General features: G+C 34.8%; 2 protein-coding genes across 3 annotated transcripts; one reads left to right on the forward strand and one right to left on the reverse strand.

Moving 5' to 3' along the window:
- Window positions 1-17335: 17335 nt before the first annotated feature.
- On the forward strand, window positions 17336-17947 carry LOC121781398. The gene has a single exon (XM_042179147.1). The coding sequence runs from the start codon at window positions 17336-17338 to the stop codon at window positions 17945-17947; it is 612 nt and encodes a 203-aa protein (XP_042035081.1).
- A 2504-nt stretch (window positions 17948-20451) lies between these two features.
- Window positions 20452-22837, reverse strand: LOC121780790 (probable carboxylesterase 2). Of its 2 annotated transcripts, none has more exons than XM_042178418.1 (2): window positions 22010-22837; window positions 20452-21039 (listed from the first exon to the last, which is right to left on the reverse strand). In XM_042178418.1, the coding sequence occupies exons 1-2, from the start codon at window positions 22551-22553 to the stop codon at window positions 20615-20617; spliced, it is 969 nt and encodes a 322-aa protein (XP_042034352.1). In that variant the 5' UTR covers window positions 22554-22837; the 3' UTR covers window positions 20452-20614. The 2 variants fall into 2 exon arrangements, with proteins under 2 accessions (XP_042034352.1, XP_042034353.1); XM_042178419.1 differs by having other exon boundaries at window positions 20452-21036; window positions 22010-22833.
- Window positions 22838-24857: the final 2020 nt, after the last annotated feature.

Genomic DNA, 24857 nt, shown 5'->3' on the forward strand with positions numbered 1-24857 from the left:
CAATTCTGTGAAGCTTTGAATTGTTTTTATGTGTGTGTGATTGTGTGGTATATGTGTCTATTTTTAGGTTGGATTGAGAGATGAGTTCTCTCTCTTAGGAGAAGTGGAGTGAATGGTGCAGTTCAACAACAACCATATAAGGGGAAAAAAAGGTTCAGAAACATTGAATGACGTGTTCATATACTTCATTCAAAGTAAGTAGCAATAATGCTTAGCTGTGGATATTAAGAGAGAGATGCTTGGTTTTCAGTACATGCATATCCATATCTGAAAAACTATAGTAATTGGGGTTAGGTTTGAATTAAAGTGGGGAGGAACTCAATGAGGGTCAACAACAAATAATATTACTCCATTTTTTTTTAGGGTTTGTTAGTTACCTAGAGGCTAGTGATTTTTTTCTCTTGGTTTTCTATCGTCTTCTTCGTCCACTGTAAATAGTCTTGTTAATAAACGAACACGTGACAGAGTTTAATGTAAGATTGATAAAGTTAGAGAATAATTGATAAAAAAAAAGGTAATTTATTGTTAATGGATATATAGGCACCTTATAAATAGAAAGGTACTTAGGAGTAACTTTTATGAATGCTGCAAAATAAAAAAAATTGAAATGGTGATTTTGAAGATATGAATTACTCCATTTGTCTATGATTTAAAAGTTATTTTTACTTGGTGTAGGATTTAAGAAATCATTATTTGATTTCATATGATTTTGTGAAGAAAAGTGAATTTGGTTCTCGTATTATTAGTGTTATAATGTAAGGGCCGTATGCTAAAAGTGAGAAATAATAAATGAATTTTTAAATTATATGTGGACGTTCCAAAATGATAAAATGGATCTTTAAATCGTGGACGGAGGAGATAGAGTATAAATTTAGCGTGCCTATTTCTAACATTATTATAGTTTGTGTGTTTATCTTTTACTATTTTTTTATGAAGAGAGAAACCGTTCAATTTGATAATTTGAAAATGTCTACATGAGAATTCAAATTTGATATGACTAAAATATAAGTTTATCATAACTAAAATTATAGAAGTAAGCAAAAGACCTTGTTTACAAACGAAAAAACAGTGAGAGTCATTCTTTTCATAAATTAACTAAATAGACATAAAAAACGACTAATTAAGGAAAAATATTGTGAAAAATGGCAATTTGTTTCGTAATTATATTAAAAAAAATTGTGTTAGGTAATCAAATGTTGAGTTTTTTTATAAATATTAATTAAGAATGACATTTAAAATATTAAAAATTAGGTATATAATTAACAGAATGGGTAGACTCATATATCTGAGTATTTTCTCTTTAAATCTTATTTTACTTGCACAATGTATCAATGACACATCCTAGATTTCAAAACCAAATTAATTTATTGATTTTTAAGAAAGTGGAGTATGAGATATTTTAGACTCTCTACGATATAATCTCTCTCTACAAAATCGTATAATTTTAGACTCTCTACGATATAATCTCTCTGTACAAAATTGTATAATTTTAGACTCTCTACTATATAATCTCTCTCTACAAAATCGTATAAGAGTGATGAAACTACGGTTACGGCCCATTGATGTTGACCGTGGCACGCTTATATATACAAATTCTTAAAATTTTAAAAAATTAATGCTAAAAATTAGTATAATATTTGAATTATAAACAAGCATTCTCTAGAGCATAGCTTTTATTTAGTTTAAATTTTACACTATTTATTTTACTTTGTAACATATTGTTATTCAAAGTATATTAAAAACAAACCAATGCTTGCTTTTTAATTTTTTTTTTAATTATTTGATCTCACATAGAAAATAAGTGAGCCGAAGTTTGAACAATAAATCATTTGTAGAATTAGTGAGCATGTAATAAATTTTGAAGTAGTAAAATTAAAAAATATACTACTGGTACAAAATAAAATAAAATAAATAATAATATTAACATGATTAAATGAGATAATGGAGCTAAATGTTCGTGGTCACTATAAAACATGGTGGAGAAATATTTTCCTGTAAAATATATTCAACATTTAATTTACACTAGGTTTAGTTTATGGTCTAGAATAGTAGCAGAAAATTGGTGCTTGTCGCGGACAATGAGACAGGCGGGCAACTTGTCTAGCAAATTCAATGTATCTCTTAATTTATACTCGAATTTATGAGGAACGACTTAAATTAAAATTAATTGTTCTGTTTCTAATATATTAACAAAATCGAGAGATTTATTGGTACCAATTTTCACGAATAGAACTACCATTTATTTAGCCAACATCACTATTTTTGTTTTAAATATTAGTATTATTTAATACTTTATATCAGATGTTATCAAATCATTAATTAAATTCACAACTTATTATAAAATCAACGTTCAATATTATTTTACTCTTATGCATGTATGAATGTTAAGGAAAATATTATCATTTTTTTCTATAACTATGATGAGATTCATTTTCCATTTACTTTGCATTCAAAACATATTTACTTAATTATTAACAATATTATTATTTTTTGGTAAGATTCGAATTTTACTTCTACTATTTCAATATTTTTTTTTATTAACATTCATATAATATCTATTTTTAGCGTCGACCGGAAAAAGGTATAATAAATAATTTCAAGTTTGAGCTATTGCAAATGGAGCACTAGGGAATTCAATGCCATGGATTTTTGTACTATCACATCCCAACAACTTATAATTAATGAGGTCGTATGGATAATACATTTTATATAAATATATGTGATTAATTTATTCATGAATAACTATATTCATTCACATGGTCAGAGATGTACAGAGTATAGAAAATAGTAGAATTAAGTTTATTGGATCAAAACAAAATTCATGAAAAAGAATGATCATAAGTTGCAACTTTACAAGTGTGCTAAGTTCATAAAATTATGATAGATTAATTGGCGGTGCGTGCAAATCAAAATTTGCTCAAATAAGCCAAAAGATTACTTCTAAGTAAAGATAACATCTCAGATAATTATTTATTGTATCTCAAAATTTAAAATTCTAAATAGATTATTATAAGAGTATAGTAAGAGAGATGGATTTAACCTTTCAGGATAAAGGTTGCAGGTTGAGGGGATATGATTGAAATTTATTTTAAATTTTCATGTCGGAATCAAGTCAGATCCTGTTTTTAAAGGATCATCTCGCGCACACGAATCCTGGTCTTTAATTTAAAACATATTTTACAAATATATTAAAAACAACATTTTCCAGATGATGGTAATTGTTTTTTGTAATTATCAAAGGGTATCCACCGGCGGGCCCAGTGACTTGAATGTCTCTATTTCACCACAAATCGAAAGAATCGCTATTATTGTAACCATTAAAAATTTCAGTTGTCACGTCAATATTCACATAAATCTCAAATTATATATAAATATAAGTAACATTGTATCTCAAATCAAATCAAATCAAATCGCAATTCAATTTTATTTTATTCTTCTCAAATTCCATATTTTTTTTATTATTAGTAAAATGCAAAATATATAATAAAAATTTGAAGATTGCTTGATTAAAATGATAGCCTAATTTAAATTCCTCAATGACTAAATTGAAAATCAAATAATGCACACTTTAAAATTCTTATTACTTTTGAATTAATTTGCTTCCAAGTAGTTTGCTTAATTAGAGGTGCATTATAGATGAAATTTGAAATAAAAAATAATCTAAAATATATATCTCTACCCATCTTTAGTATTGTTGTCCAAGCAACCCGCTACACAATCGCTGCCGGCGAAGATTTGGACCGTACCAATGGTATTGGTACATACTGCGGCCTACCCTCTCCCCCAACACAGTCAAATTGAACCGCACCGCCACTTCATGATATTCACCCTCAATAGCGGTTACATTACCAATTCCCAAATATTTTAGGAGATGTTTTGTGTGTTAAGTTGTGAGAGAAAATATAATTTTATAATTGATGTGAGAGGAAATGTGACATCTTTTATGTGACAAACTAAAAAGGAAAGTGTGAGTACTTTTTTTGTCTGTTGTTAAATTATCATCGAATTCTTGGCTTCACAAATATGCAGACTTCTAAATTTTCGATTCGATTAGAACTATGCTTGACGTACAAGCTCTTTGGCGACTAGAAAATGATGAGGGATGCTAATTTAAGTCAGGGAACACTATTGCAAAATCCAAATACTCAGTTAAAATTGCAACATCAATGATAATATTCATGCATTAGATAGAAAATTAATTGGTCATGTATAATTGGTAATGAAATTGAAGATGTCTTCTCATTTCAGCTTTATTACTTTTTTCAAATTTGAATTATGGAAATGCAACAACTTAGTCAAAACGAACTGACCAACACCTTCATGTTATTCAAATTAAAAAAGCTCTCATGTGATTGGTTACCATGTAGTATTTGTCAAATAGTGGTTATGTATTATTCTTAATATATATAATTAATATGTGAAACGCCTTAGCACACATATATATATTCTTAATATGTATTCTTTAAACGTACTCCATATTTGGATTCAAATGTATATAGTATATATTCTTAATATTTATTTTAAATAAAAATATATGTTGATTTTAATATGTACTTTCGTCCGTTTTTATTGGACGCATGCAAATTCACGTGTCAGATTAATGCCACCTATGTTTTATTATCTTTACAAAATTTGTTATTATTTTGTTTGTAATTGAGATCTTGTACGTTTGTTTCCATAAAATAAGGCCACATGTGATCATGCTTCCCTGATAATAAGTTTTAACAAAAAATACTACTTAAAAATGTAGTACTCCATAATAATGTTATTTCATTTGGAGATAATTTTATAATAATACTACTATTTTTCTTTTTCTTCAATAGATCGTAAATCAAATAAAGATTAATCACATAAATTGATTATGCCTTTTCCTGGATCAATAATGGCTTTGATACAAATATATCACTTCACCATACAGGTCGTAATTAATGTGGAACAACCATCACGTTTTTGAGATTATGTTTAAAAGTAGCTTATTTTATATTCTTATTCTAGATTAAATTATAAAATTAATGTAACATAGTCGAGTGTATTATAAGTTCATTTCCAAATATTTTGTCTTCCTTTACCAAATCTCTCAAGAGAGTCAATTGCATAAAATTTCAGTTAGTTATATAAAATCTCTGATCTCAAGTTTTTCTCTAATTTCTTCTCTCAAAATCGTAAACTCTCAAAACCCTTGGCGAGTTTCTCTTATTGTTGTCAATCCTCCTTTGTCCTATACGCCATTTGATGATACAATCCAAACATATCAGATTCCTATTTATGTACTTAACTATGATGATTCGAATCTCCAAACTAATAAATTAGAGGATAAATATCTTGTCAACTAAATTGCAATTCAATATCATAAATAATTAAGTTTTATTACACAACTCAATAACCCTTTTCAAAAAAAATCCATAGACATGTAATAGTGTGAATGTTAATTAGTGGATAGGTGAAGAAGAAAAATTGAAGACTGCAACATCATATAATTGGGAATCCAAGCCCATTGGCCTAGCGGTAAAGGGCGTTGGATACCGCATCATCCTGGAGGTCACGAGTTCGACCCCTGGGAGAGGGATTAATTTCCCTTGGCAGTGACAGTTGACTAGCCATGTACCAGTTATGGGGGTGGCAAGTTGACTCGTTTGTACCCAAGGGGACAATGAAACGCGTCTCGGTGATAAGACGTTTCACCTCTGATCGTTAGATCAGGGGTCCGAGTCACTTCGGGGGTAGATGGGGAACCATAGTTGATCCTCCATAATATAAAAAAAAACATCATATAATGGGGACATGAATCATGGCATCGTGGCATTTCCACAGTGGTGAGAGGAAAGAAATGGGAATAGACGCGTGTCGGATAAGCGAGGGAGACAGCGTGTGGTGATCACATGCTTCTCACTCAGCAAAGTCGCACCCCACTAACGTTTGTTCTTTCGGCCTATTATTAGTTGCATGGCGCATACGCGCACTTTGCAGCGCGTCCATTGCACGGCCTCTCTCTGCGTTTTCGCTATAGGATCGGATAGCTGGTATACACTCTTGGGCCTTCGCGGGCCGAAGCATTTTGCGGGCTTCTTCAAAAATATTAGAAGTGTATCAAAGCACGGAAAAGACAAGGAAATGAGCCATTTTCTTGGATTTTCTGGGCTATCAAACATGCCCTTAGACTGTTGGCCGTTATAAATTATAATATCAATTAATTAGGTAATGGATAATAATATTTTACTACGGTTTAACATGATTATTTGCTGATTTTGTTGTCCAACTATTAACGTCATCTCCAATCATTTACACTAAACTCAAACTCATTTTTGAGTATACGTCACACTAAAAAATAGTTTTACTCCAACCATTTACACCATTTTCTAGTTTGTCTCATAAAATTTTTACAGTAACACCATATTTGGTGGTGTTTCACAAAAAACACTGAAAATTAGTTTGAGTTTGATATATGGTTGGAGAATATTTCTCCACCAAAATTCATTTTTGGAGTATGGTTGCAGATGGTCTAACAACGTAAATCTTATATCTTTGTATTAAAGTATTGAATTTTGAATGACCGAAGGAAAAATGTAAAGGAGCCTAAGCGAGATGTTGCATTTTCGCACTTGTTTTGAAAAAATAATGATAAATAATTAAAGTGAAGATAAAATTAAGTTAGAGAAAGAATAATGTAGAAGAGACTCTCTTCTGCATTCTCTTATACATTATTCTCTATCTTACTTCAATTTATCTCCACTTTAACTATTTAATACTTCCTATGTCCACCATTAGGAGTTCTGGTCACTTTTGCGCATTCATTTTATAAAAATGATAATAAATCTCTTATCAACATTATTCTCTCTCTTACTTTATCATTTCTCTACTTTAACTATTTATTATCATTTTTATAAAAGGAGTGTGTAAAAGTGACAAGGACTTCTAATGTTGGGCGGAGCCGAGCAGGGATTATTATTTTCTAAAATAAGTCAAAAAATGAAAATTCTCGCTTAGACCGGACAGGTGGAGTATGTGGGTTTTACGAAAATTGTTGCAATACGGTAACATCTCTTTCGGTTTTTAAACAACAGCAAAACATAAGACTATTAAGCATGTGATGATAGAATATGTCAATATGGTTTATAAATCGTTGTCTATATATATGCTTAAATATAATTATCTTAAAATTGTCGGAACATGCTATTATGCTAATGTAAAATAATAAAAAAAAACTTGAAACCTTATTATGGATTTGATATTATAATTCAGAACTATAAATATAAATAGAAAGTCAATTATAAGCATAATTTACATTTATATATTATAGTACATTTCACATATAAAAAATGGAACTTTAAAGTTATATGCTAATAACAAACTTAACCAATTCAATAGATTAAGAAACAAATTCTTTGTTTATTCCCTAGAGAATGAGTATGACAACGCGAAGTTGTTCATTATTTTCAACAATTTTGACTGATTGCACTACTAAAATATTGTAAAATAAGGAGTAACAGTAATAATTAATTAGACACCACGTTGAGCAAAACACAAAAATATCCCTAGAATATATTCAATGTTAATTATATTCGATCCTATATATCATGATAATATGTAGTCAAAATTGGTAGGCTTTAGACCATCGGGGCCCGTCCCAGCGGAATTCCGACCGGCGTGCCGGAATTCCGCGGCAGACGTCCGCCATTGTGCATGGTATGCACGGATACGGAATTCCGCCGAGGACACCGCAGTTCCGCGGCGTTTATGCGGAATTCCATCGCGAAGCCGCGCGGACGTCCGTCATTGCGTTGACTACCACGAACATCGGCGCGGACTTCCCGTTTATTGCATTAAATATTTTTTTTAAAATTTCTATAAATACGTCCCGTTGAACTTCATTTCATTCGCACCACTTGTATTAACGAGTATCTCTCTCTACATTTCTTTTATATATCCGGAATGGCTGGTAGTGGTAGTGGTAGTGGTGGGCATTATAAACACATGATGCGGCTGATTCATGCACGTGTGCGGGAATCAGCGGAGAGGGAGGAACAAGCGGCCTTGGCTCCAGCGGTACCTCGACCCATCCATCGTCGAACTATAATACCCCGAGACCACCTCGCTGCCCACGCTCGGTTGTATGAGGATTACTTTGCGCCGGAGCCACGGTTTTGGGAGAACCTGTTCCGGCGACAGTTTAGGATGCATCGTCCGCTCTTTCTGCGTATCGTGGGCGCTTTGTGTTAGGGTTTGTATACTAAAAATCACCTTTCGAGTGATTGGATACTGTAAAACTCTAATAATTATTTTCCAATGAATGCAACAGATTATTTTTGTCATAATGTTGTTATGTTTTACATTTAATGGATGCTTATTGCATATTTAAATGTATAAGCGAACATAACATAAGTCTAAGTCTTTGTTCTAGTAGACCGGTTGTGGGCTGCGCTCAATTTAAGGTACGCGGTCAGTTCTGAACAAAGAAAAATAAGAATTTCACAACCCAGATAGACCTAGACTACCTATCGTGAAAGGTTGCAATGTCAGTCCGATTATTTCTAAGCCTTATTGAAATATGATGACGTTGGTGTGGTATAGCACTGAATGGATCTAACAGCAAGACGAGTCTTTATGCTATCTACTGAAAGACGAGGTCTTGATAATTAATTTCTTAATCAATGTACGTTAGCATTGAGCATACGATATTGAGTATCTACTACTTTGACTTACCAAAGGTGCGGGTTTTTCGTCACCCAACAATCCAGGTCTATTGGGTAGTGGTGATCATTGTCTAGTGGTGCTAGGATTGCTATTATGTTGAATCGTGCGCGAGGAGAGTCTCGTTTGATAACATACACAAGAGGAGCTCGAAACAAGGTTTTATTATTCGGAACCTAGTTAGTTGGAGTTTAATTACTCTATGAATAATAAATAAGAGTTTCTTGCTAAGTCCACTCTTGGAGAATAAAATATGTTAATTAATTAAGTCCATAGCAGACATTAATTAATTAATGGATGTTTCTATCTTAAGCTCGGGAAATGAATTAAACAAATAAAAGGAAACCCGGAATACTTGTAATTTCGGATTTGGAAAGGCAGTGCAATATTACTTCTGTAGTGGCTGCTTGTAATATTCTAATATAAGCTTATATTAAATTGTGGGTTCAATTTAATTAGTAAAAAGCTAATTGGGTGAGGCCATGTCCAAATTCTTCCTTAGATCCCTGATTGGGCCCAATATGTGACTTAATATAAATAGGAGAATAAAGGAGACAGAAAACATAATTATTATTGCTAGAATTTTCGTCCCCCTCTAGAAAGAGAGAGAATTCGAAAATTGCTCCCTCCGTGAGCTGAGTTCTGTTTTCATTATTCGAGTCCTAGTATTCTGGTGAGATTTGCCCACACACATATCAGTATACAGTCCGGGACACCAGTCAGAAGATCAAAGGTCGAGTACTGAAGATCTTCACGTGGAGACGGAGCAAGCCATCATCGATTCTTGATTGAATCAACGAGGTAAATTGGCTAATTCCGTAGTGAGCATGTTTTAGGGATTTTATATGCTAAAGCATGTTTTTATTCAAGTTATGAGCATGATCATGCGATAATTATGCGAATAGAATTTGTCTAAATAATCTGCTAAATAGATCAATTTTATGTGATCAGAATTCGAGCACGCTTTCGCTGCCAACCCCTCCACTTTGGAGCGTCGATACGGGTATTTCAGGGTGCGGGAGGATGCGGCTGGTAAACCCGGCCACACGCCGATTCAGAAGTGCACTGTCGTAATCAGGCAGCTGGCATACGGAGGCGCGACCGACATGTTTGACGAGTACCTCCACATCGGCGAGACGAATGCCCGCTATTGCCTGAAGTATTTTTGTCAGGGCGTTAGGGAGATATTCGGGGATAGGTATCTTCGGAGGCCTACCCCCGAAGATTGTCAAGCTCTGGTGGATATGCACGGGAATCAACACGGGTTTCTAGGGATGTTAGGCAGCATAGATTGTATGCACTGGGAATGGAAGAACTGCCCCGCTGCCTGGAAAGAGATGTACACTACTGGTTTTAAGGCCAAGAATCCCACGATGATCGTTGAAGCGGTAGCTGACTACCGGCTGTGGATTTGGCATGCCTATTTTGGAGTAGCCGGGTCTAACAACGACATCAACGTCCTCCAGTTGTCGCCCCTTTTCAACGAGCAGTGCATGGGCATTGGTCCGCCGTCAACTTCATCGCCAACAGCAACCAGCACAATATGGGCTATTATTTAGCGGATGGGATATACCCTATGTGGCCCGTCTTTGTGAAGACGATCAGATGCCCAGCAGATGAAAAGAAGATATATTTTGCGGGTCGCCAGGAGGCAGCGCGCAAAGATGTGGAGCGGGCATTTGGTGTGCTCCAGGCTCGATGGGCGGCAGTGAAGGGTCCAACACAGCTGTGGTATGTTGACAGCATCGCCGACATCATGTACGCATGTATTATCATACACAAAATGATTGTCAAAGATGAAGGTCCAGCACTGACTGATTGGACCAATGATGATGCTGGTGCTGCGGGTCCAAGCCACGGCGTGGCCACTAGCAATGTACGCATGGGGATACCCCATGACGATGCCGATCGAGTCCGTGCATTTGCCGACATGCGCCAAAGACAAGCCCATGTTCGGCTCCAGAACGATACTATTGAAGAAGTATGGCAGTGGAGGGGTCGTCGTTAATGTAGTTTTTAATTATTGAAATGTTTTTTTTAATTTGGTGAAATGTACTTTTCGGACTTTTTTATTTAATGGAATTTTTTTCCTATTTGTGTCGAAGTTTTAATTACGGAAATTGTTTAATTTGTGAATTTATGGCTTTTTTAATTGTGGGAAGTCCTTCGAGAAGTCCTTGGGGATGTCCGCCACTGTCCAGTGGGAAGTCCTTATGACGTGGCAGTGCAGTGGGAAGTCCGTATGACGTGGCAGGAGGTGTTTTTGGGAATTCTCCGGGGAATTCCGCGCCACTGCTGATGCTCTTAGGGGCTTGACCTTTTTGACACTTCACTCCACTATATCGAGTTTGAACTTCATTAATAATTGAGCAAAGTTAGGTAAAATCTCATAATATTATGAGCAAGAAAATGGAAATGCCGCATAAGCAATCATTATCTCCAATATAGTTTTTTTAAAGCAAAAAATGATTTTTTTAAAAAAATTTTAAAAAGTGGTTATTTGCCACCACTATGAAAAAAAAAGGAATATTTATTTTCTCTTTTACTATAAATAACTCGTCCGTGAGTGATGTTTAATCTCGCAATGAATGATAGATATTTAATGAGTTTGAAATATATAATTATAAAACTCTAATTGTCGGTTAAATTAGTTAACGCCACCAATGTTATGGTTAATGGAGTGGCTAAACTTAGTTTGTTAGTTTGAAAATGTTGCTTTTCTTGTTAATTTCTTTTGCAAACAATGTTTGATGTGTCTACACGTTGACAAGTATAATTACTTCTACTTTTTAAAAACAAAAAGAAAAAAAAAGGTTTACCCATTGGCCATTGCCAAGAATGATTGAGTTTAATGCAAAGATCTTGACTTGCACGAATTTTGTTTCTTAATTACAAAAATAATTATGATATATCATGGACTAATCCAAAAGTTGCACTATGCATATTCGATAAATGATTGCACATTAAAAATAATAGGATTATAACATAAATTAGCTAGAATGTATTGAATTCGTTTAAATATCTTTTTCCAGAAATACCCGCCATCGTTATTAGTTTCTGCATAAAATATTTGAATCTAAACTAGAATTTGAATTTGTCAGTCCTACTCTAAAAGTCACTTTTGATTTTACTTTTATTTACTTCAAATCATGTTATTCATCAGCTAAAATCAATGAAAATATTTAACCATACATAAAAGTATTTTCTTAGACGCACCCGATATAACTCGGGCCTCGATTTATTAGTAGTAGAAGGGAAATGTCTAACCAATTGAGTTCGATGAGCTGCATTTCGTGGTCAACAAACGTAAATTGGAAACTACATTTAAAAAATAGAAGATTGAAACACTATTTCATTTCTTCATTCGATATTCGTGATTGGAGCCCCAATATAGCTCGAGTTAGATAGTTGGTTGAATTTAAGCATATTCATTACTAGTCCAAATTTAATAGCTAGCCCACAATACTGATCTGGGCCAAACATTATTTCGATTGAACCCAAACTATTTAAAATTTTTATTAGGCCCAAATATAGCCCACAATTTAAGTAGTACTAGCTGATTTTCTAAATTTCCAACCCAATATTATTGTTATAAAAAATTGCAATATCACAAGCATCTCATGCTAATTAGAAAATGCCCTTCTTGCAGTTCAACTTCCAATCCATGTGACTTTAAATCCTATCCATGCCCAATATAGATCGATTGATTGAAAATTTCTTACTTAACATTACAAAAAATATGCTCTCTCCTTCCCACTATGATTGACACATTTTTCTCTTCTGTATGTCCCATTCTAATTGAGACATTTCATAAAATAAAAATATATTTATCTCAAATTTTATTCTCTCTCTTACTTTATTCTTTCACTATAATTCTTAAAACAAAACTGCATAAAATGTCATACCAACTAGAAAATGGTCCACTTAGATTTATAAATAGTGAAATTATCAAAGTAACTCTTGTAAGAGTTCATCAATGCACACTCGAACTCACATTAGTATGATAAAATCAAGTGTTCATGATTTTTTTTCTTGTGATACTCTTCAAAAGACCTCATACTAATAGAATAGGAATTGCACTTATATATTGCTTACACATTTTCTTATTCCATGATGTGGGATGGTTTAAATATCAACATAATCGACGAATCCATATAACCAATGATTTAGCTCTCTTTTCTCAAAACAACCTATTGATTGAATTCTTAAAATTAGGTGACATATTATTAAACATAAGGAAAAATTACCGCTATATATATCAATTTATACCATTTTCTTTCATAGGTAAAAGAAAATGATTAGGCTCTGGAATTGATGATCACGAGAATATTGACATATACAGGAATAGAAAATTTTGTAAAGTGGAGAACTCATGTTTTTGGCAATATCATTATCTGCTATCCAAAAATAGTAAAAAAGATTTGTAACTGAAACGCAGAAAAATGACAACCTAATTTCCAACTGCAAAAACATTATTGCAGCTTGAGTTCAGTCACATCATCTTCAACAACAAGAGGGTCCAATCTGTTTTGAGTTCACTCAAACCCTCACATGCACATCGCTTTTATTCCCTCCATCCCGCACTAGAAGTTCTATTTGATTTGAGTTTCACTTATATATATTTATTTTATAATAAAATATGGGTTAAATAAGTTGATGGAATGTGGGACCTACTTATCATTTATAGTAAAGGTGAAAATAAGACTCTTAGTATTGGACAAATAAAAAATGGCAAAATAAGACTCTTATTATGAGACGAGTACAAGATTTTATCATAATCAATAGGATTGGGTTTAGGGTGGGGTGGATGCATAATTTTTTTCGATGACACTGTATTTTCTAAATTTCGTATTCAAAATGTTGACATAAGAATCTTCATAATTAATTTTTTTATGATATGAATTTTTGCATATTATAAAATTCATCATATTTGTAACTCTATTTCATTAAAGATTGGTGGATGATAAAATATAAGTAGCCAGGGCATTTATTATGAAAATGTAGTCCCTTTCTCGTTCAACCACTTATAATATTTTTATGATTCCAACTCATGATATTATCACTTCACTAAAATTAGTTTTGATATGATGAAACTATTGTAGAACTATATTTTTTGAAATAACTATAGTAAGACCACTATGGAATGGAAGGGTGCATACACGTGAGCACAGACCAAACAGACAACAAAGGTCAATGCAAAATATCTTATGAATTGTTAATATTATTATCATTGTATTATAGTAATATTTTTATAAAATGCTACTATTTGCATAACAGGCATTGTACTATTAATCTTACTTTTTTGTGGGCCATTTATAGGGCCAGAGAAATAGCAAAAGATTGCCTTTGTCTTAAAAATATAATAAAGGAATTTATGTATTTAATTCATCAATTGCTGGTGATTACAATATTACCCTAACAACAACTGTATATGCAAATGCTATAAATTACATCGTATTTTCATAATAAAAATATGAATGATTTTACCGTACGCAAATAAAACAAAATTAATAGTATTTCCACAGGCAGATACAAATGGAAGCAGATAGAGAGCTGAATTGCTGAACATTTTCATTTATTATTCATATAATTAACATTGTTGAATGTTTGGTATTTTATGCAAATCGTTGTATATATCATAAAAACATATGAAATTTATTATTTTTAAAATTTCAAACATAAAATTTTGGAATTAATATGTATAGCTCTTAAAAAACATTTTCATGGGCTGCGTTGCATGGTCAGAAACAATTTACAAAAAGAGGTTCGACATTCCTAACTCTATTATTAGAACTACTACATGATTCAATAAATAAAAAAATTTAATAAATTAAGAGACGTATGAAATATATGTGCTAGACATGACTCAAGATTCACCTAATAATAAATTATTAATAAAATAGTCCCCCAACTCAATGAATTAAGCATCATTAGAATATTGTGGGAATTATAATTGAAGATTGAGTGTTTAATTTTTAAAATGAAAAAGATTGGAAAAAGTAACCTAACTGGCATGCATCACGACCACAGATATTTAAACTATACTCTTATTACAGTGGGATAAACTTATTAAACAAATATGATACCAATCTTAGAAGCTACTCATAATTAAGTATGGTAAAAATCAAGAATTTAGTGCCAAATTTTTTTCTTACCCTTTTTTTTTATGTAGAGTTTACTTATTTTTATTTGCTATAAGACCATCCACAATGCCGCCCAGCCAACCGCCCAGCCGAGCGCCGGCGCTGGGCGGTTCGCTGGGCGGTCTATTACAGTCGCCCAGCGGGCGAATGGAGAGAGAAACCGCGCAGCGCTGGGCGGTCCGCTCGGCGTTATTGCAGCGCCCGGATCGCCCAGCGCACCGCCTAGATCGAAATTTAAATTTTTTTTTCCCGAAACACTATATATACACGCTTTGCTTGTCATTTTCATTCGCACCACTTGTTTTTAAATTAATGTATTTTTTTAAATTATTGTACTTTTTTAAATTTTAATATTATTATTAAACTTTTCCCGTATATGTCTCGTAAATTAAATTTCGTATATTGTGTGATTGTTAATTATTTCATTTTGTATATATTTGTTAATAGTGATGTGGATATTATGTGGCTAGGCTATGACTGGGCTATTGCTGGGCTATTTGCTTGTTTTGATGATGTGGCAGGAGGATTTTTAGTGCTGATGATGTGGCAGTGGCTAGGCTATTGCTGGGCTATTCCTATTGTGGATGGTCTAACAAAGTAATCTGTTTAACTAAATCTCAATCTTATTTTGGACAAGTATTAATGTTTTTAATTTTGGTACTTTAAACACAATTTGAGCAAATAATGTCACTCTCATACAGTATTTGGATCTTATTTTTATTTTATCAATCATTGTTGCATGTGCAGTATGAACTACTAGCTGTACATTTGAGTCACTAGTAAATTAATGTTGTAAATTACTGAATTATTTGTGAACATACTAATATTGTGAAATAGTACTACTATTTTTAAATGTCACATGTTGATCATACTATACTATCTAATACCCAATTGAAAGTGTAAATATATATATATCCCTATTAACATGCTCTAAACATATATTGTATATACACAAAGTTTTAGCTGACTCTTAATTCCACGAGCATCCACATTCGTGCTCTTTGACAAGAGCACGAATGTGAGTCCGGACCCACTTTTATTATTTTTTTATTTCATGCTCTTCCCCAAGAGCACAACACCCACATTCATACTCTTCCGCAAGGACATGCTCAAGGGTCCCACCATTCTATTATTCAATTTAAATAAAAACATTTCCACAATATTAAAATGCATTAAAAATACCCGGAATACTATTACAAATTAAAAAAAATAAAAGATTTCATAATTAAAGTCTTAAAAATTAAAAATTCCATAATTTAAATCCTAAAAATTAAAAATTACTTAATTAAATTCATAAAATTAAAAAAAACTCACTACTCGTGGCCGATTTTCGCCCAAATGAATGATGAATGTGTATTTATAGATGATTTTGGGATTAATTTTTTAAAAAAAATTTCAAAAATAATTCAAAAAACGGTAATAAAACGGCTATATTTTTGGTATTATTTTCAATTTAAAAAAAAGAAAAGAAAATGCCAACGGCCAAAAGAAACGCCTCACGTCGCCCTGCTCAGCGGCAATGACGTGCTCTATGTATCGAGCAGAGCCGTGCCGTTGGCAAGAGCACAGCAGCGGACAGGAGCGTGTCGTGCCAGCAGCACGGACGCCGTCCTCCGCAGCGAGCACTACTGCGGATGCTCTAAGCTGTTAAAACCTACAGTACATGTCCCCATTATAAACAACAAAATTATCAAGTATTAGTAAATGAGACAATTTTTTGAAATTGTTTTTCTTGAAAACATCAATCTTACCAAACTTAACTCAAAATTTCACCTCAATAAATAATCTAGGTGGACCTTGAATATTAAACATCAACTAATAAAATACGTACACTATACTTGTAGAGACGTACTTGGACTTAGAAGTCACTACTAAGTAGTAGAGATCAAGCAATACTTCTCATCTTCTATTACTAGTATATTTCATCTTATAGTAGATCTAAGTCAATTTTATAAGTTACTTTTTTCGCGTAAAATAAAGGCTCAAAAACTAAATGGCAAATAATAAATGATGAGCATGAATCTGCAATACAAAATATGACATTATACACTACAACACAAAATGACGACAAGGTCAAAAAAATAAATAATTAAGGTCGAGTCATTTTCAGAAAACATCCGATGAAAGGCCGAGACGAACACATATATACCATCAATTTGTACTTAGCACCACCCTATGTCATGTCCATATAATGCATCACAACTACTCAACATAATAATAATAATAATAATTTATCCAATAACCATTCATAATATGGCCAATAATGAAATATCCACTTCATACCCACTTCTTAATATTTAAATTCCCATTTCGTCCCTTCCACATATCACAATGACTTGATGCCCTTTTGTACACATCATTTTCTCATCCCATTCACCAAGGTCCCACTATTTAAAACTCTTAAATTCATCAGTGTATGACATTAAAATTTAAAATTAACAATTATTCATATATCTTGGCTAGCCACACCAAATTAGTACTCACATTTCTCCCTCTCCAAAAATATGCCTACCTCTCCAACTTGTCCCAATGGCCACACCACCCCACTCCTCCCAAAGGAGCCGGAGCCGGAGCCGCCGCATTCCGCCCCGGCATTCCGGTGGACGGGGCGTCAGACGCCCTCGGGCTCCTTCGACTCCTCCTTTAGATCATCCTCATTCTCCTTCAATGATGATTTCCCCACATTTAGCCCTCCTTTAATCAAATTCAAAGGCGTCCCATTTTCTTGGGAGCAAATTCCGGGAATCCCTAAACACCATAGCTCAAAGAAGAAGGACTCCTCCGGCCACCTCCTTCCCCTCCCTCCCGCCGCCGTCAAAAAACAAGAGGAAATTTCTCCCAAGAAAAGCAATAGGTTCCAAAGCGATGATCCATTCTTTGCCGCCCTCGTTGAATGCTCGAAAGACGGTGGCATCAACGACGACGACGACGATCGTTGCTTGCATTCGGGCGCCATCGGGAAGGGCAGCTCCAAAATCACTAGGACTTTGAGTGATCGATTTGGATTGATAAATATGTACACTTCTTCTTGCAAGAGAACATGTGCGGTTTCGGAATCGATCGTCAATCTGCCTAGACAAACCCCACATTACCTTATCGACCGTAGATCGAGTTGATCTATAGATAAGTCATGTTCAAATCTCTCTTTATTTGATCCCAATGTTTCATTTCTTGTATGTTAATTTCATTTAACACTCCCAATTCTCCTAGATCATATATGGTGTAGTAGTAAAAAAATTAGTAACGTTTTGAAAATTACTTAGTATTTTAATTTTAATGTTTGTCTTATTTGTAAATGTTATGCTAAATTGAAAATTTATTTGTGTCATCCTTTCTGGAACGCATGTGGAGGATATTTGGAAGATATAAGTTGCAAAAACCCATGTGAAAACTGGGCCACAGATCCATTATTACTTACATTAATTAGTTTTTAATAAAACGTAGCAATTATGCAACTCTTTTAATAAGAGCTATTAGTAGGAATTAGGTAAGTTTTGTACATAATATTTTGTTGGGATTAAATTAATTAATGTTTGTTTTGTGAAAGTCAAGGTTATCGTAGTCCTATTATCTTTTACCCAAGCTTCTAGGTTTTGACTTTTCTTGGTAACTAAAAAGAGGTTTTTGTAGTTTGTGAGTTTGGGAAATTTTGTCTATTGGAATAAGACATATTGCTATAATAACGAATTACTATGGGCTAGTGGGATTTTATTGTTCAAGGAATTATAGTTACCTAATCATGTACTCTATCCATCCCGTTTAAATAGTGAATATTCTTTTTAAAATGTCTTAATCATAATTCGTGTATAATTTTAATTATTTTAAAATTTTCTTTTACTAAAATAATGTACTCCAATAAAAAGGGAAATATAAAACATTTCCAAATAAATTATATTTTTTTATGAACATTTAAAGAATTCATTTTTTAATTAAAAATGTTATAAGATGCATCCATAAAAAAGAAAAATATCTCATTAGATGTTAAACAGAAATACAAGAAATAATTTATGGTTGTTAGGTCGGAAGGCATTTTTTTAATTGAATTTAAAAACTCTCTACCTAATTATTCTCTTTACTAAGACAAAATATAAAAGTTATTATTACTATTAATAGGAATAGGTATAGACAAAATACTATTTATAGTAATAATTTAGCTTTTTACAATTGTATAGATTTAACAGTCATAACATATCAATAATGTTTCCTAACTCAAAAAAGATATGACATGCACACACCTATTTCATTTCTATTTATAGATTAATTACAATTGACAAAGAAATCAAATAAATATAGGATGAGACATCTACCAACAAATCTTTCAAAAGTCATGAATATATAGAAATTGGACTATTTATGCATCATATAAAAAGTTTTAATCAATTAAATTAATTGTAAGTGCAAAGAAGTTAGCATAACTTTTTGTTTTTTATACAGGAAAAAATATAAGACGAGATAATAAAAATGGTCTGAATTTGACAACATGCAAATTTTTCAAATAATCTTTCAATGTCATTTCCAAAATATAATGCATCACCTAGATTCGAGATTCTTGTTGACTTTTAATTGCTTCTGTTTTTTGGCTGTGAAAGCAACCTTTTTAGTAATTAATTAATTATATGGTGCGGCTCTTCAAAGCGGTGGGGGCTTATTAATTAACTATATTTAAGGTCGGAATTAATATTTTGTAATATTTGTAAAAAACAATAAGAAAAAACACTAAAACCAAATGCATGCTAATAATCTAAACTTCGCAATGCTTATACAATTAAGTACATTAATATATTGATTAATTTATTTAGAACAAATTATTGGGAAGACTGATCAATTTTTGGTCAGTTTCACAAATATGAAAATTAGCCAAAAAATCACGCAGTTTAGACTTGGTTCTCATGAGAATTTTCCCCATTTTATGTATATAACAAACAGTTTGATTTATACGGATAAATATTTTATACTCCTACAGAGGATGCACTTTCTTTCAAAACTACAGACATTACAATCCGTGGACCTGCAAATAATATTACTATAAATTTATAATCAACAACTGTTTAGGTGAATATATTACTAATAATCAACAAATCAATTGGGTCCTAATTTAAAACTAAACAAAGGGTTCAATTTCTCAACAATTATGAAATTATAACGTTTGTTTCAAAATCTATCAAAGGAGAGTTTCCACACAAATTACATGATTGTCATTTTGGTACGAAATATTAGAGCACTTGATAAATTAAAAGCCAAATACTATTGGGACCAATATCCAATTAAATGCAGAAAAAAATTGTTCCTCTCGTTGATGCGTGTCATTGTCATTTATGTGAACTAACGTGTTTTCTCTCAATTTTATCAACTCGGTATTTTATGTCCTTAGTTTATTTTGTTAATTATATTGTTATTTTTAGCTTGTTATATTTCACTTTTCAAGTTTAATAATTCCTATTCATTACATAACATTATTAAAAATATAAACAAAGGTAAGCACGAATGCTACTTTACAACACAAAGTACCTTTAAGGTTTGAACCATTTTTTTGGCTTTTTCTAACAATTTTAAGCCTCCGTTTTCTAGATGTCTTTTGGCAATACTCAAAAGTCAAATAAACATTTTTCATTACAATAAATATCTTTAATTTTCTAGATGTATTTCTTTTATTTTTCTAACTTTAACCAAACAAGCATTTCAAAAGACATAGTTATTGTTTTAGTCAACCCCATCACAATTATTTCAATCTCTCACACAACAACAAAGAGCATAAACAAAGAAACCTAATTAACACTCTAAAATCATCCTTGGTTGATGAAATCCGCACATCTCTGCAACAAATCCCTCGAATTTTGCGACGTGGGGTCGATGATATGGAACACATGATCCTCCCCTTCCGTCTCAAACAGCTCCGCCTTCCCCTCCCATTTGCTCTCGCTCAACACCTTGTAATAAAGCTTCCCTCTCTCCCGCAAAATATCATTCCCCGCCACGCACACCAGCACCCTCCCGCACCCGGACCCCTCCATCCCGGGCGCCCCGTCCACGAACGGGTTGATCATCGGGTCGTCGCACCCTTTCTCGGACGGGCACACGAACCTCCACCACCCGTCCACCACCGCCTTGAACACCGGATTCTCCCTCTCCGGCCCCATCGCCTCCTCCCCCCAGAAGTACGGCTGCACCATCAGCGCCCCGCGGATCCCGAACCCCACCTCCCGGCCTGCTGATAAATATTGACCAGGAATTAATACGTTCAGGTCTGCTAACTAGCTTAATTTGCTAACTTTTCCACTTTGTATATAAAAAATTGTCAATAACATAACATTGACATTAAGTATAACAACACAAATCTAATTGACGTAATTATATATTTGTATTTGACGTCTATAATTAAAGCGAGGTTCGATTTTCTAGATAAAATAATACAAAAATATAATTTAAGATTAAGTTGTGAGATTGTTTTAGTTGGAGGGGTTGGTTATGATCATTGATCACATGATTATTCATCTACGTTCAAGTCATGAAATTTAATCTTATAAACCAAACATAATACATATTTAATCATGAGATATAATTCTGCGAACTGAATAGCTCCTAAATATACTAAATTTGTGTTGACATACTAATATGTGTGCTGACATTTCTAATATGCAGCGTTGACAAGAAAGCAAAAATTAACAAATTAAGCTACTTAGCAACTGATCACATCTCCTAATACGTATTCCATCTGTCCCGCTTTAGGAGTCCCGGTTAAGTTGGGCATATGTTTTAAGAAAGTGTTTGAGTATATAATAAATAAATATTGTAATGGATGTTGAGACTCACTTTGTATTGAGTGTGTAATAAATAAATGTTGTAGTGGGTGTTGGGATCCACTTTTAACACTTTTTTACTTACTTTGTGGCATTTTTTATTAGTTTATCTCAATCGGAACTCCTAAAGCGGGACGCCTAAAATTGATCAATCGGGACTCATAAAGCGGAATGGAGGGAGTATCATATAAAAAAATCAGATTCTAACAATCCAAATTAAATATAATCCTCATAACTTACGAAAATAAATATTTCATCCATCGGAAACTTTTAAAACTGAATGAGTTTTAATAAGTTTCTATTTTTAAAGAATGATAGAGTAATAAAAATAATGCTATTATATTTCGAGAAAAGTAGATGAGGTGGAAAAGATATCCGTACCACCAACTCGGATGGCGAGGTGGTGGGCGATGTTGGCGCCGGCGCTGTCCCCGGCCAAAAAGACTCGGTCGAAATCCGCGTGTTGCGCGATCCAGGGATCGGGGGAGGAGGAGAGGGAGAGGAGGGCGGACCAGGAGTCGTGGTAGGCGGCGGGGAGGGGGTGCTCGGGGGCGAGGCGGTAGTCGACGGAGACGAGGAGGGCTTGGGCGCGGCGGGCGAGGGAGTTGAGCATGGAGTGGTACAAGGGGTCGGCGGAGGAGGAGATGCAGAAGGCGCCGCCGTGGAAGTAGAGGACGAGGGGGAGTTTGGTGGAGGGGGAGGGGGTGGGGAGGTAGAGGCGGGCGGAGAGGCTGGTTTCGGGGTGGAGGAGGATGTCTTTGGAGGAGACGGAGGTGGAGGGGTCGAGGGAAGCGGGGGCGAAGCCGGTGCCGAGGAGGCGCTCGACCGTGCCGTCGTGGTAGACGCGGAGGTAGGGTGGGACGTCGTGGACTACTATCTTGGATTTTGTGGCTTCCATTTTAGTCTTTAGAGAGATGATTATCATAGAATGGACATTGTATACACTAGTTTGACACTTTAAATCGGGAAGAAATTCTACAGTGAGTGCTGACTAATTGGACGGTGATTGTTTAATAGTGTGTCCATAAAAAAAATACCCCTACTAGAAGAAAGAAATTGAAAAATGGAATTGTTTTTATGTGGAGATAGTATTACATGTTTTATAGTTAGGACTACTTTAGTAGATATGAGAATGAAGAAAATGATCTTCAAATAGTTAGGTGACAGAAAGAATAAATTTTGTGATATAATGAGAATATTTTTTTTGTTAAAATGTACTCCTACTATAAATTACTAGTACAATTTATTTGGGGTAGGAGAGAGTGATTATTTAAATATTTAATATAAATTACTAGTACAATTTACTTGGGGTAGGGGAGAGTGATTATTTAAATATTGGACCTTTTCTCCTTGTTTTGTGAAATGCAAAAATTAGGCCATTTGCGACGTTGTCTCTTATCTGTCTCTTAACCGTCTCATCCATTAACTATTCATGGGCCCCACTGTACTCTTCACTCCATCTCTTAACTAAGAGACAGAACCTACAACCCTCCATCTCTTATCCGTCTCTTAACCATCTCTTAACTTACTATTCATTCAATTTCATTTTTAATTTTTATTTCCTACAAATTCAATTAATAAAAACACATTTCATTAAATAAAATAAAATTACAACATAAAATAAAAATACAACTTAAAATTCAAAAAAATAAAAAAACACATAATTAAAATCCTAAAAAAAACATTACATAATTTAAAACACAATTTTATAGAAATTAAAAAAACTACTCCGCTGGCGAATCATCCCCCGAAGGCGGTGGCGGTGCACTCAAGCTACCTAGAGGCGGAATATCAATTTGTCTTATCATATACTCAATTCCGGCAAGATGAGCTTGATATTGTGGAGGCGTCATGCGGGAAGTGTCCGCCATCGTGGCGGTCAAGTACATGGACAATAGGGTGTTCGAGCCCGAGACCGAGCCCGAGCCCACCTAGCTTGATTCGCCTCGGCCCCTCCTCCCTCTAGTCGCCTTGGTCCCTTGAGCCAACGGCGCCCACGGGAGGACCCCCCGACATCGTCTGTCGTGCCCTCAACCTCCTGCGAGTCAACCTCTTGTGCGGCGCTGCCCGAACAGCCCCCACTAGACGAGTATTGGCCACCCGCCGTGTGCTTCGTGCGCTTCGAGGTCGAGCCCGAGCTGGACCGGACACCGCCGGCCCACCTTTCCTCGTCTTTGACGGCCTCCCAAACATCGACATGTCTGAATTCTTTGCCGGTGTTTTCAAAATAGACTCGCAAAGCCGATCTCAGAATGTCGGCTCCCGTGGCTCTGCTTTGGTAATGAGCCGCTTCGTTCTTGTAGATGCCGCATAATTTTTTGACCTCTTTGTCGACTCGGTCAAAGTGAGCGCGGAGCATCTTCAATGTGCGGCGGCGGGACCCCTTCGGCTTAATCTCGTTGTAGGCCTCAGTGACCTTTTCCCAGAAGCACTTCCGGGTTTGTTGATTCCCGACGATGGGATCGTACGAGACGCTGATCCAGGCGTTGTACACAGTCATCGTGTCCTTGTGGCTGTACGGATGCCGGCCTACATCCTCCTCCTCCTCCTCGGCCGCCTCCGCCTCTTCCTCCACCGCCCTGGAGCTTCCACCGCCTCGTCCTCCTTCCGGAGTGGGTTCATCCGGATAATCCTCCCGAATTTGGGATAATCCCTGCGAACTCCTCAGGGCGGAGGGACGAGTGTATGCATCAGCATCAAAATGGGGTGGTTGGTACCCCGCCGGCGTCGACGAGCCCTGGGTGCCCGGCGTCGACAAACTGGAGCCGGAACCATCCAAGACATTGTACATGCCCCCCAGTCGCCAAACGAGTTGATGTCAAACCCGCTGGAGCCGCCACCGCCACCGCCATAGTTGCCGTCGCTGGACATTTTGTGATGATAATTGGAGAGGTTAGATGAAAATTGGAGAGGAAATGAAGATGATTTGGGAAGAATAAATGTGTATTTGTGTGTGGAATGAGGATGAAATAGGAGTATTTATAGAGTAAAAAAATAAAAAAAGGAAAACGGTCGAAAAACGGTAATATTACCGTTTTCGATATTTATTTATTTATTTATTAAATTTAAATTTTTTTAAAAATGATTTATTGCGTCAGCGTGACGAAGCCCACTCGCGGGCCGGCGAGTGGGCGTCACGCTGACGAAGCCCGCCCGCGATCCGTCTCGGTGGGATGGGCGAGACCGGGACGAGGCGGGACGCTGCAACGCGTCTCGCCGCCGTCTCATC

The sequence above is a fragment of the Salvia splendens genome, chromosome 20 (assembly GCF_004379255.2).
Source record: "Salvia splendens isolate huo1 chromosome 20, SspV2, whole genome shotgun sequence".
Taxonomy (NCBI): domain Eukaryota; kingdom Viridiplantae; phylum Streptophyta; class Magnoliopsida; order Lamiales; family Lamiaceae; genus Salvia; species Salvia splendens.